The sequence below is a fragment of the Bactrocera dorsalis genome, chromosome 1 (assembly GCF_023373825.1).
Source record: "Bactrocera dorsalis isolate Fly_Bdor chromosome 1, ASM2337382v1, whole genome shotgun sequence".
Classification (NCBI taxonomy): Eukaryota; Metazoa; Arthropoda; class Insecta; order Diptera; family Tephritidae; genus Bactrocera; species Bactrocera dorsalis.
The window spans coordinates 68,141,954-68,157,060 of record NC_064303.1 but is presented as its reverse complement, the minus strand read 5'-3'; the positions used below and the strand labels follow the sequence as shown (position 1 = coordinate 68,157,060).

Here is a 15,107-nt window from a genome sequence, read left to right as displayed (position 1 = left end):
AATTCAGAGTTGTAAGAACTTTTGAATGCTGCATCATAAAAAAAAATTACCTAAAAATTAAAAAAAAAAATACGGGGATTGTTCGGAGCAGCTCCTTTCACTATGGACCTACCAATAATGAATAACATTAATCTTAAGTTATTATTTATACTTAAGTTAACTAAACTAATAGGCACACACATATTCCACCAACTGCGGTGAGAAAACCTTGTAAATATTTAATATTAATTGTTATCTGGTCACTCTAATTTTGCATATCCACCACAGCATTACCCGTTATATATATATATGCTTATACATATATACATGTGAGAACATTTAAGATTTATAGTCCTTTGCGCGTTGGCCACGGCGCAATCGATGGAAAGATGAGCTGTACGAGATATACGACGACATTGACATAGTTCAGCGAATTAAAAGACAGCGGCTACGCTGGCTAGGTCATGTTGTACGGATGGATGAAAACACTCCAGCTCTGAAAGTATTCGACGCAGTACCCGTCGCGGGAAGCAGAGGAAGGGGAAGACCTCCACTCCGTTGGAAGGACCAAGTGGAGAAGGACCTGGCTTCGCTTGGAATATCCAATTGGCGCCACGTAGCGAAGAGAAGAAACGACTGGCGCGCTGTTGTTGACTCGGCTATAATCGCGTAAGCGGTGTCTACGCCAGTAAAGAAGAAGAAGAGAACATTTAAGCTTAGCTTTGCCTAAGCCTAGCATCTTAGTTTCTAGTTAGTTTTTTACATTCGATACCTGCACACGCATTATTTTCTAGTTTGTTTCTTATATTCGCTAACTGCTGACGCAAGGGCATTTCCTGGTAAACCACGAGCCACGTAACTTCCTATTCGTTGTTTTATATATATTTATATTAATAAATAGTTTTGTAAATATATATCGTCGTTGTTTTATATCGCGATTCGAAGCTATCAAAAAAGCTTGGTAGCTCAACATTTTGGTGACCCCGACGTGATCGCTGTGTGTGTTTATTGGTGATAAAGTTAAACTTAACATTAACTATCAAACTATTAGTTCGTGCGCCACCGTGCTAGTGTAACATTAGTGGACATATTTTACAGTGAACAATCGATAAATCAAACTCGTGGTTTAAAACCTATTTGATTTGTGGCAAAATAGCTAGCTTCTTCAACGGTTCAGTACGGTTATCCGCTATACGTTACCGCGCTGATCACCTAACCTCTTTAAATTTTTAATTGGTTACATTTTTTGGATATGTCTTTAAACCAATCAATCGGTGGTAAACCAGCTGGAGACATTCCTGCAAATGAGAGTCCCATAAGTCAGCATTCGCCAATGGGCAGGGTGACATTTTTGAAGTTGAGGACACAGGCCATGTAAAGGGTGATTTTTTAAGAGCTTGATAACTTTTTTTAAAAAAAAAACGCATAAAATTTGCAAAATCTCATCGGTTCTTTATTTGAAACGTTAGATTGGTTCATGACATTTACTTTTTGAAGATAATTTCATTTAAATGTTGACCGCGGCTGCGTCTTAGGTGGTCCATTCGGAAAGTCCAATTTTGGGCAACTTTTTCGAGCATTTCGGCCGGAATAGCCCGAATTTCTTCGGAAATGTTGTCTTCCAAAGCTGGAATAGTTGCTGGCTTATTTCTGTAGACTTTAGACTTGACGTAGCCCCACAAAAAATAGTCTAAAGGCGTTAAATCGCATGATCTTGGTGGCCAACTTACGGGTCCATTTCTTGAGATGAATTGTTGTCCGAAGTTTTCCCTCAAAATGGCCATAGAATCGCGAGCTGTGTGGCATGTAGCGCCATCTTGTTGAAACCACATGTCAACCAAGTTCAGTTCTTCCATTTTTGGCAACAAAAAGTTTGTTAGCATCGAACGATAGCGATCGCCATTCACCGTAACGTTGCGTCCAACAGCATCTTTGAAAAAATACGGTCCAATGATTCCACCAGCGTACAAACCACACCAAACAGTGCATTTTTCGGGATGCATGGGCAGTTCTTGAACGGCTTCTGGTTGCTCTTCACCCCAAATGCGGCAATTTTGCTTATTTACGTAGCCATTCAACCAGAAATGAGCCTCATCGCTGAACAAAATTAAAGCGCGAAACACATTTCGAACCGAACACTGATTTTGGTAATAAAATTCAATGATTTGCAAGCGTTGCTCGTTAGTAAGTCTATTCATGATGAAATGTCAAAGCATACTGAGCATCTTTCTCTTTGACACCATGTCTGAAATCCCACGTGATCTGTCAAATACTAATGCATGAAAATCCTAACCTCAAAAAAATCACCCGTTATAAGCGCCTTGAATGCATAAGTGCTGATATAGACTCGGAACGGTTGAAATCGAATTTCTTGGCTGCACACACAAGTTTGGAAGAGCATGACTTTGAATCTATTGGAAGTGATTACCTATGCAATTTGACACGAATTTGGTTCAGTTGAAGGCTACTCTACAACGTGAAATTGGAAAGCGTAGCGCTTCTCAACATGTTCCACATTCAAGATGAACAGCAATGAATTCCAGCCTATCCAGTGGATCCTATATAGAGTGGACAAATTTCTATTCTATGTTCACATCAGGCATCGATAAGGACAGCAACCTAAGCGATGTGGACAAATTGCAACATTTGCGTTTCTGCTGAGTGTTGCTGCTCTTGACACCATACGATCGTTGGAAATAAATGAGGCTAATTATACGAGTAAAATCGCATTAGATCTCCTCATTGAACGATTTAATAATAAACGTCTTATTTTTCAGGCACATATCAGGGAGATTTTCGGGATGGACAAAGCAGATGGTACTGTCAGCAAGCTGCGAGCGTTGTCGGACAAGGTCAACTCGCATATATGTGCGTTGCAGTCACTTGGTTCCAAAGAGCAAATAGCGGACTGCATAGTGGTACAGTTTTTAGCTCAAAAGTTGGACAAAGTAACTCCAGCAAAATGGGAAGAAAGTTGGTCAATAAACGAGTTAACATCGTGGGAATCATTAGGTGCATTTTTAGAACATCGATGTCGTACCCTCGAGAACGTAGAGTATGCATTACAAACACAAGCTGAAACATTTGGTAAAACGGGAAAAACCGTGAGTACACATCAAAGAAAATCCTTTGTTGCTTCACATAGCTTACTGGGTATTTGTGTATTTTTTGGAAGTGCTGAACATTTGACTTATAATTGCCAACGGTTTTTAAATCTTTCACCTAACATTCGCCAGAAAGAAGTTAAGAAACTTTTACTATGTCTATACTGTTTAAGAAAGGCCATCAGATGCGAGACTGCAATATAGTTCTTGTCGAAAATGTCATTCAAAGCATCACACGCTTTTCCATTTTAATCGTTTACCATCAGTTAATGGTCACGAATTGCCATTAATACCAAACTCTGTCCAAGCTAATGCCATGACTGCAACGCTGCCAACGAAGCCTGACATCTCTGCTTCCCGATCTCCATCTGATGTTGTGCTTTTAGCTACAGCAATCGTTTTAGTAAAGAATCGTGCCGGAACTTTCGTACCTTGTCGCTCACTTTTGGACTCTGGCTCACAGATTCACTTCGTCACAAGTCGCTTCGCAAACCAACTTCAACTGCATAAATGTAAATCCTTCGCTTCGGTTTCTGGAATTGGAGATGCAAATTTTCCAACAGATGGATACTCAGTCTTGGGGGATGGAGTCACGTGTAGAAGTTCACGCGAGTGAGGAAAGTTCTCTGATCGCCATTCACTTGGGAGTGGCCAGAAACGATTCTTTTACATATGGCTCAAGCAGCTCACGACTTCCGGTCTTTGACCAAGTATCCTCTGGGTAGCCTAAGAACACCCGTTTGAAGGCGAGCTAAAGTGAGAAGGCGAAATATCCCCTACATAGGGTTGTGCGCTGGGTTTGGAACCCGCCACGTAAAAAAACAACCCCAGCGAATAGTAACAACCAGCCTCGGATGAGAGACCCCCCTTTTGTTGACGACCATGGAAAACGAAATAAGGACTACGATCTAAGGGCATGCACCTGGAATGTCCGGTCCCTTAATTGGGAAGGTGCCGCTGCCCAGCTGGTTGATGTCCTCGTGAAAATAAAGGCTGACATCACCGCCGTCCAAGAAATGCGATGGACGGGACAAGGACAAAGACGAGTAGGTCCTTGTGGCATTTACTACAGTGGCCATATAAAGGAGCGCAAGTTTGGTGTGGGATTCGTGGTGGGAGAGAGACTCCGTCGCCGAGTACTATCATTCACTCCGGTGAATGAACGTCTAGCCACAATCCGCATCAAAGCGAGGTTCTCCAACATATCGCTGATTTGCGTCCACGCCCCGACGGAAGAGAAGGACGATGTGACCAAGGATGACTTTTATGAGCGCTGGGAGCTCGCTTATGAGAGCTGCCCCCGCCGCGATGTCAAAATCGTGCTTTGCGACTCCAACGCCAGGGTGGACAAAGATAAAGAAGATATCTTTGGCACTACGGTCGGTAAATTCAGCCTCCACGAGGAAACATCCCCAAATGGGTTGTGGCTGATCGACTTCACCGGGGCCCGAAATATGGTTATCTGTAGTACTAGATTCCAGCATAAGAAGATACATCAAGCTACCTGGCTGTCTCCGGATCGAAAAACCACCAACCAGATCGATCATGTTGTGATAGACGGAAGACACGTCTCCAGTGTTTTAGATGTACGTGCGCTCCGAGGTCCTAACATCGACTCGGACCACTATCTTGTTGCAGCTAAGCTTCGCACCCGCCTCTGTGCAGCAAAAAACGCACGCCAACAAACAAAAGGAAGGTTCGACATCGAGAAGCAGCAATCACAACAGACAGCCGAACGATTTTCTACTCGGCTTGCACTCCTGCTCTCTGAGAGCACTCGTCAACAACTCGGTATAAGGGAACTGTGGGACGGCATTTCAAACTCCTTACGTACAGCTGCAATCGAAACCATTGGTTTTCGGAAAGTGCAAAAGAACAGCTGGTACGACGAGGAGTGCCGTGTCGCAGCGGAGAGAAAACAAGCTGCCTACCTCGCAACGTTACGATCGACCACAACACGTGCGTAATGGGATAGATACCGAGAGTTGAAGAGGGAAGCGAGACGCATTTGTAGACAGAAAAAGAAAGAGGCCGAAATGCGTGAGTACGAAGAGCTTGACAAGCTGGCCGATAGGGGTAATGCTCGAAAATTCTACGAAAAGATGCGGCGGCTTACAGAAGGTTTCAAGACCGGAGCATACTCATGTAGAACCCCCCAAGGTGATCTAGTCACCGATGCCCAGATCATACTTAAATTATGGAGGGAACACTTCTCCAGCCTGCTGAATGGCAGTGAACACACAACGCCAGGAGAAGACGAACCCGATTCCCCAATCGATGACGATGGAGAAGACGTTCCATTGCCCGACCAAGAAGAAGTTCGAATAGCAATTACCCGCCTGAAGAACACCAAGGCGGCGGGGGCGGATGGATTGCCAGCCGAGCTATTCAAACACGGCGGCGAAGAACTGATAAGGGGCATGCATCAGCTTCTTTGTAAAATATGGTCGGACGAAAGCATGCCCAACGATGGAGTGTGCTATGCCCAATCCATAAAAAAGGAGACCCCACAATCTGCGCCAACTACCGTGGGATTAGCCTCCTTAATATCGCGTATAATATTCTATCGAGCGTATTGTGTGAAAGATTAAAGCCCACCGTCAACAAACTGATTGGACCTTATCAGTGTGGCTTCAGACCTGGTAAATCAACAACTGACCAGATATTCATATATCGGTCTCAGCACCCGCGCCGTTAGTTCTGCTTTCTCCAGACTGAATAACGAAGCAAAACAAATGGGTCTGGCAGTGAACGAGGGCAAGACGAAATATCTCCTGTCATCAAACAAACAGTCATCGCACTCGCGACTTGGCACTCACGTCACTGTTGACAGTCATAACTTTGAAGTTGTAGATAATTTCTTCTATATTGGAACCAGCGTAAACACCACCAACAATGTCAGCTTAGAAATCCAACGCAGGATAACTCTTGCCAATAGGTGCTACTTCGGACTAAGTAGGCAATTGAGAAGCAAAGTCCTCTCTCGACGAACAAAAACCAATCTCTATAAGTCACTTATAACACCCGTCCTGCTATATGGTGCAGAGGCTTGTACGATGACAACATCTGATGAGTCGACGTTGCGAGTTTTCGAGAGAAAAGTTCTGCGAAAGATTTATGGTCCTTTGCGCGTTGGCCACGGCGAATATCGCATTCGATGGAACGATGAGCTGTACGAGATATACCACGACATTGACATAGTTCAGCGAATTAAAAGACAGCGGCTCCGCTGGCTAGGTCATGTTGTCCGAATGGACGAAAACACTCCAGCTCTGAAAGTATTCGACGCTGTACCCGCCGGGGGAAGCAGAGGAAGAGGAAGACCTCCACTCCGTTGGAAGGACCAAGTAGAGAAGGACCTGGCTTCGCTTGGAATATCCAATTGACGCCACGTAGCGAAGAGAAGAAACGACTGGCGCGCTGCTGTTGACTAGGCTATAATCGCGTAAGCGGTGTCTACGGCAATTAAGAAGAAGGATACTCAGTCAATCTTGTACTAAAGTCGCAGACTTCAGATTACTCAACAAACATTACTGCTCTTGTCGCTCAAACGATTACTGATAATCAACCTGGCACTTCATTCATGACAGATGATTGGAATGTTCCTTCGAATATCCAACTAGCCGATCCTGCCTTCAATATACCACAATGCATCGACATGCTCATCGGAGCAGGACTCTTCTTCGAACTTATTTGTGTGGGGCAGATAAAGTTGACACCTGAGTTACCCATTCTTCAAAAAACTCGATTGGGATGGGTTTTATCTGATGGTTGGCTGCAAAACCCTCAACTATCAACATTTATTATAAGCCAAAGATCATCTAGTGGAATTGATAACGATACACAGCTAGACAAATTAGTTCGCCGGTTTTGGGAAATTGAACATGTTCATGAACTAATTACCAAAACTTCTACAGAAGACCTCGAGTGCGAGGATCATTTCAAAAATAATTATGCACGTTTATCATAGGATGAATATTCGGTTCCTTTGCCCATTAAGTGCAGCTTAGATTCACTTGGAGATTCATATTTAGCTGCTAGACGCAGATTCGAGAATATTGAACGTAAATTTAGTAGAAATCTTAATTTGAAGGCGAAATATAGTTCATTCATGAAGGAATATCAGCAGCTTGGTCATATGTCGTTAGTCTCTGAAAGAATGATTTTCAAGTGCAAGTACTTTCTACCTCATCATTGCGTTATTAAGGATGATAGTACGTCAACGAAGTTGCGAGTTGTTTTTGACGATTCTGCGGCCACAACTTCAGCATTAGCACTAAATGACATACACATGACTGGTCCCACCATTCAACCCAAACTTTTCAACATTCTCGTTCGTTTTCGTACCTTTCCAATTGCACTCACTGGTGACATTTGCAAGATGTATCGATGTGTTCGCGTAACACCTTCATATAATATGCTTCAGTGCATACTATGGCGAGATTCCCCAGAAGAAAAATTACGTATATACAAGTTAGACACGGTCACATACGGCACCCAGCCTGCTTCGTTCTTGGCTATACGAACTATACATCAGCTAGCATTAAATGAATCCTCATCTTATCCACTTGGCTCAGAAATCGTTCTTCGCGATTTCTATGTAGATGATCTTCTCTCTGGAGGAAGTTCAGTAGAGGAAGTACAACAAATCAGGCAACAAACTACAAACCTACTTTCTAAAGGTCGTTTTCAGTTAAGAAAGTGGTGCTCTAACAACTCAGATGTTCCCAGCGGAATTCCTTTTGCTGATAGAGAAAGTCTTCTTAGTTTTGATGAATCCAGCGATATTTTCAAAACTTTCGGACTTGTTTGGAATCCATCGAATGACGTCTTTTTGTTTAAATATAAACTTCAGCAAACATCGGAAAAATGTTCCAAGCGTTCCGTATTGTCTACAATAGCACGTTTCTACAACACATTAGGTCTGATTGGTCCTACACTTACTAGAGCTTAAATACTGATGCAAAGGATGTGGAGAGACAAACTCGATTGGGATGAACGTTTACCACTTTCCATATGCACAGCATGGTTAGCATTTTGTAACGATTTCATTGATCTTCAAAACACTTCATTTCCGCGCTATGTTCTGCAGCCTGGCGCTACTGTTCAAGTACATACATTTTGTAATGCCAGCCTGGAAGCATACAGCGCTTGTGTTTACGTTCGCTCAGTTAAGGATAATGACATTAAAGTCCACTTGTTGTGCTCCAAGGCTCCTGTCGCTTCTCCTCAAATGCTGACAGTGCCCAAATTAGAGCTTTTTGCGGCCGCTTTACTGGCGGAGTTATTATCTGAGTTAAGAAAAATTAATATATTTGATTGTTCTTATTATTCCTGGTCGGATTCGTTAGTGGTTCTTTCATGGCTACGAGAGGAACCCTCAAAGTTCAACGTATTTGTTGCCAATCGAATTTGTGCTATGCAGCAATTAACTGAAGGCATGCAGTGGCGTTATGTTCCCACCTCCATGAATCCAGCTGACATCCTATCAAAGGGCGCTACACCAAAGGAGTTTCTTAGGTCAAAGCTTTGGACGTATGATCCATAATTTTTGGAAAACGTCGAATCTTCGTGGCCACAACCATGCGCACCTCACATATCTCTACCAGAAACTCGCCAAAAGGTTTTGCACATTTCATCTGATAGACCCGACATAACTTTTTCGTTCAAATATATCAACTCGTTCGGAACAATGCAGCGTAACTACAGATATCCATCGTGGGACTCAATTGCTCATACGCCTAGTCCAAGGAGCGCAGTTGTGGTCAGAAATCATCGCGCTGAAGAAGAACAACTCTGTACACACAACAAGTCAAATCGCTTCGTTATCGCCATTTTTTGATGATTTTGGAATTATACGGGTTGGAGGTCGTTTAAAGAACTCAACATTAGACTTTGGAGCATGTCATCCAATGATTTTACCAAAAGATCACCCATTGGCGTCGTCAATAATCACTCATTTTCATCGAAAGTATCACCATGCAGGCCCTCAGTCTCTACTTGCCTCCAATCGTATGCAGAAAAACTATTGCGAGTGTTCTACGAAAATGTATCATATGTTGCAGATCTAAACCACGCCTCGTTGGGCACATCATGGCTGACTTGCCTAAGGAACGCATCCATGCATCACGGCCCTTTATCGTTACGGGCATAGACTACTGTGGACCATTTTATTTCAAACCGGAAACACGTAAGAAAGTACCTCAAAAATGCTATGTTTCATGTATTCATTTGCTTCGCCACAAAGGCTGTGTGGATGGAACTGGTAAAAGATCTTTCAACAGGCTCTTTTCTTGATGCACTTAAGCGCTTTATAGCTACTCGTAGCATACCAAGTTGCATTTGGTCAGACAATGCTACCAATTTTGTTGGCGCTAAGAACGAGCTGAAGGATTTACGCGAGAATCATCGCAACCAACGATCACCACATTTTGGTGGTCTGTGGGAAGCAGCAGTAAAAATGGCAAAAAAGCACTTCTATCGCTCCGTTGGTTCATCGCTTCCTGGTTTTGAAGAATTACGCACCTTAGTATGTCAAATATCAGCAGTAATTAATCCAAGACCTCTTGTGCCACTTTCAGAAAATCCAGAAGATCTTGATGTACTGACGCCCGGCATTTTCTTATTGATGGTCCTCTCACCGCTATTCCTGAGCCGAACCTCACGCATCTAAACTGCAATCGTTTAGATCGCTGGCAGCAGGTTACTTACATACAACAAATATTTTGGAAGCGATGGAGTTAAGAATATCTCACTATTCTACAACAAAGAGCGAAGTGGCGTAAACCACACCCAAACATTGCAGTCAATGACATCGTATGCATCAAAGACGAAAATTCAGCACCTCCTAAATGGCCCTTGGCTTGTGTTACAGAAGTTGTCACTGGAACAGTCGGGGTCGCAAGAGTAGCCGTTCTACCGTCATGATGCGTCGAGGTATCAACAAACTTAAACCTTTCAACGGGTAGAGGATGCTCGGAGCAGCTCCTTTCACTATGGAACTACCAATAATGAATAACATTAATCTTAAGTTTTTATTTATACTTAAATTAACTAAACTAATACGCACACATATATTCCACCAACTGTGGTGAGAAAACATTGTAAATAATTAATTTTAATTGTTTTCTGGTCACTCTAATTTTGCATAACCACCACAGCATTACTCGTTATTCTAATTCATCATTTCCCTTTATCCTTTAATATGCTTATACATACATACATGTGAGAACAATTAAGCTTAGCTTTACCTAAGTCTAGCATTTTAGTTTCTAGTTCGCTTTCTACATTCGATACCTGCGCACGCATTATTTTCTAGTTTGTTTCTTATATTCGCTAACTGCAGACGCAAGGGAATTTCACCTGCTAAACCACCAGCCACGTAACTTTCTATTCGTTGTTTTATACATTATATATTTATATTAATAAATAGTTTTGTAAATATATATCGTCCTTGTTTTATATCGCGATTCGAAGCTATCAAAAAAGCTTGGTAGCTCAACAGGAATAAAAGTAGATGTTGTCCGATTCTCAGACCTACCCAATTTGCATACAAAATTTTATGCAAATCGGTCAGGATTTCTCCGGAAATAACCGATTTTCTTCCGGCACAACTCGATTTCGGACCAAGGCGTACCGACTGGATTCAGTAGAGAGCATTCCTAGCTAACGAATGAGTCAGTTCTCTCCGAGCACCTGGAGAGGTCATTGTCTTTTTGACATCAAAGACATTGTCCACCAGGAATTTGTTCCTCCTTGACAAACCGTCAACCCCAAATTTTACGTCCTCAAAAGACTCAAACAAAGAGTCAATCGGGTCCGACAAGACATTGCAGCCGATTGGAAGTTGCACCACGATAACGCCTATCCTGGGAACAGCTACCAAAGCTAACCAAAGCTGGCATTCCAACGCTTCCCCAGCTGCCTTACATCCCACATGTCGCCCCTCCGGACTCTTTTTTGTTTCCTTGCCTGAAAAGGCCGATGAAAGTTAAGCATTTTGAGACGACAGATGGGATCCAAGCAGCATGCTCTTCGGTCTCAAGGCTATTCCGGAGAATGCCTTCCGCGCTGGCAGTATCGACCACATTTTATCTACTTTTCATAATACCACATACTATTAACACGTCACATACTAAAAAACTAATCATAATAGTAAAGTCAGTCGGATTTTCAAAAATCCTAATATTAGTTATGCACGGGGTAAGTCAAGTTTTTGCTCAAATTTATTTATTTTAGAAACAAAGGTACACTGTTATGAGTAAAACACGCTAGCTCATTTTCATTGAGATAATTCGCATATTGGCCGATATATGCGGTACAAAGTCACCCGGAAGTTCGAAAATCTTTATCATGGGTATATGGAGGATATCTCAATGCTTACTCAAGTTACAGCTTGCATGGACGGACGGACGCACAGACAGACAGTTAACCGGTTTCAACTTTTCTCATCCCCCTAATCATTTATATATACATAACCTTATATCAATCTCGATTAGATTTAGGTGGTACGTACAATCGTTAGGTGAACAAAACTATAATACCCTGTAGCAACTGGTTGCAAGAGGATAAAAAAATAAGTGATCCTATCATTTAAGTCTTCACTGTTTTTTGTGATTTCGATACATCTTTTAAATGATATCAGATTAAAAAGAATATATAGCAAAGTTTCTCAACCTCTAAAAGTCCCGAAAATTATTTCTGAAGAAAAAAGTCCATGTACACCTGCAGAGGCTACACGCTCGATGGAAGGTGCTAGGAAACAGAAAAGAGTAAAATATATTTCATACAGTAAATTCATTGCTGAGAGTGACAGCTTAATAAGATACTGCATTCTATTGTCATGTTCACCGATTCAAAATAATTCTGGATCGGTATTAGAAATCAAAAACGAAATTGTAGGCAATTTCTGGACACGCCTCCAAGCTGCGTATGACGCAATTGCAGAGTCTGAAGAATCAGTTCTACCTGAAAATTTTAAATCCTCGACTTACGCCAAATATGAAAACTGCGAAGACCAGTACGAAAAAACAAAAGCTACGATCTCCGATCAATTGACCACAATCGAGAGTAGAGCTGCCACAATTTCATAGCCAAGAGGCTAGTTCTGAAATTTTTCATGGTGGTTATGTACAATTTTTTTTTAATTTTAGGAAACGGTGATCAGTATTATTGAATAAATATAGATTTAAGGCATGAAGGAAATGATAAAATATAATATAATAGTTAATAAAAATTGACAAATATTTATAATCATTGATTTATCGATAGTTCATCAACTATATATGGCGCGTTTTTGACCGGAGGCACCGTTTGACCTGAAGCGATGCTGTGACCGCGCGCTCTCCGCCCTCTATCTCGAAAACGGTTCACCGTATGAAAAAAATTTTCAAACAAAATTTGTAGAGAATTTTGTATTCTACAATATTGATAAGAAATACAAATAGCAAAAAACCCATAGGAAATGAGATATTTACAAAAAAGCGCAAAAACCGATTTTTGTGACCTTTGACCTTGAAATTTAATAGTTGCGTACACCCTACCATATGTAGGTTTTGAGACAACTTTTAGGGTGTCAATATACAAGTATTTACAGACTTACAACTGGGTATCTCGAATTCCGAGATTCTTACCTAATTTAAGCTTAAATTACTGGACTATAATGAAATGTGCAACGGCAATGCAGTGTGATCTAGTGTAAGTGCCCTAGTTTGTTTTGAAATATGATATGCATATTTCGTGTGGTCGCAACGTTGTTGTGACAATAAAAATGGCAAATATTTTAAGTCGACCAATTGACTTTAAGTAGTTTGGGGTAGGTCGGTAACCTTGACGTTGGCATTATTTCGTTATTGCAGTTATTATGGACTACAGTTGCATTCATATCGGTCATGCATATGGTGGTTGCCATCGACGTCGACGTAACTCCTCCCCCCCTTGATTGAACTCTCTCCTGAGAGATCACATTAGTAATTTTAAAATTTTTCTTTTATTTTTACATTCATCATCTATTATCGCAAGACTGTGTATAATTATGATTGATACTGTATACATACATATATGCTATATATTTATGTATTGTTGCTCTTTTTGGGTATCTAATTTCATATACGATGTTTATATTTTCCATTTGTTGTAGTATAATATCATTAAATATAAATTTTTTATTTATATCTTTAATGTTCTCTATATGAAAATGTTTTATTATTAATTAGTTTGCTCCAATTACAAAAATGTATTATATAGTTTCCACTTAAGAGAGAACTGTTATTTATAAAGCAGTCGCTTTCCACACTAGTATTATTAGTGTTTTTTACAAATATAATATAATTCCTTCGTTAAAGGCATTATTAAAAATTTTCATACAATTTCAATTTATTAAACAATTATTACAAATATAATATAACTCCTTCGTTAAAGGTTGTAATTTCAGAAGCATTATTAAAAATTTTCATACAATGTCAATTTATTAAACAATTATTAATTGGTTTAAGACGTTGAAAGACTATATTATCATTAAATTCGTACAATTCATTATTGTATCTTAGTCAACTCAAAGTCGCTACTATCTCCTAGCGGTAATAATATAGATGTATGTAGTGTTACTAATTCTGTTGGAATTTTGATAGCAAAAATAATATTATTATTAAGTCTGTAAAGGATCGTAGTTTAATTTTTTCAATTTTTGGGAATCTATGTTGTATTTTGTTATTTCTTGATCGGTTATAATATTGCTGCATAAAGTGGCTTAGGACTTGTTGCTATATTGTCTTGTACGTAGACATGTCCTGTAATATTTTAGGTTTTACGGAAAATTGAGATACAAGCATAATATTTCGTCTTGGGTCCTTTTACTTATGCTTCCTTCTTCTTTACTGGCGTAGACACCGCTTATGCGATTATAGCCGAGTTAACAACAGCCAGTCGTTTCTTCTTTTCGCTACGTGGCGGCAATTGGGTATTCCAAGCGAAGCCTTGTCCTTCTTCACTTGGTCCTTCCTTCTCTTCCTCTGCTTCCCCCGGCGGGTACTGCGTCGAATACTTTCGCTGGAGCGTTCTCATCCATTCGGACAACATGACCTAGCCAGTATAGCCGCCGTCCTTATACAGCTTATCTTTCCATCGAATGCGATATTCGCCGTAGCCAACGCGCAAAAGACTCATTAAATGTTGTCATGGTTCACTACCAGACCCATTTGAGTCAAGCACTTAATAACGAAAATTTCAATTTTGCTTGGGAAGCTCTAAAAGTACGCTAAGAAAACGAAAGAATATTGGTCGATAAACAAGTGACAATATTAATGAATTAGCCTAAAAATCGAAAGGAAGGAAGTGAACAATGTATCAAACTTCAATCCACTTTTTTTGACTGTTTGTTGGTTTTATCCACACAAAACATTCCCACAGTACTAATAAATATTTGTACCGCAGCGTTACCGGAAAAGTCGTAATTATTGACGGAGTAAGAGAAAAATACCTCACGTGGCAACAAATGAAAGAATTTCTCACTACTCAGTACGTAATCGCAGAAAGACAAAGGAATAATTAAACCAAAAAGTTTCAAAACGGCATCAATAAAAGCTTCCACATGCCCCAAGCAAATATCAACAACAATTTAAACAGAAGATTCTTCAAAACACAATATATATACATATATATACATATGTCTTGCAAATTATGTAAAAAAGGGCATAATCTGTTTGTCACTTGCACATGCACTTAAAGAGCGCCAAAGTAAATTTAACTGAGTTTGTTGTCTTAAACGACACTATTCGATGCTTCACATAAATAATTTTTCTAGCTTACCCCCAAACCGCCTTTAACGTTGGTCGCCGTGACGTCGCAAAGAGGCTTCTTCTTCTTCTTTACTGGCGTAGAAATCGCTTACGCGATAATAGTCGAGTTAACAACAGCGCGCCAGTTGTTTCTTCTTTTCGCTACGTTGCGCCAATTGGACATTCCAAGCGAAGCCAGGTCCTTCTCCACCTGGTCCTTCCAACGGAGTGGAGGTCTTCCCCTTCATCT

General features: G+C 40.7%; 1 protein-coding gene across 1 annotated transcript; it reads left to right on the top strand.

Moving 5' to 3' along the window:
- The first annotated feature begins 9,176 nt into the window (after nt 1–9,176).
- On the top strand, nt 9,177–9,756 carry LOC125777856 (uncharacterized). The gene is made up of 2 exons (XM_049453848.1): nt 9,177–9,281; nt 9,331–9,756. Exons 1-2 carry the CDS (start codon nt 9,177–9,179, stop codon nt 9,754–9,756), a joined length of 531 nt encoding a protein of 176 aa, XP_049309805.1.
- The last annotated feature ends 5,351 nt before the right edge of the window (nt 9,757–15,107 follow it).

Coding starts and splice junctions, on each gene's coding strand:
- LOC125777856 (XM_049453848.1), top strand. CDS start 9,177: ATGGCTGACTTGCCTAAGGAACGCATCCATGCATCACGGCCCTTTATC. Junction 9,282..9,330: donor AACCGGAAACACGTAAGAAA/GTACCTCAAAAA, acceptor TTCGCCACAAAG/GCTGTGTGGATGGAACTGGT.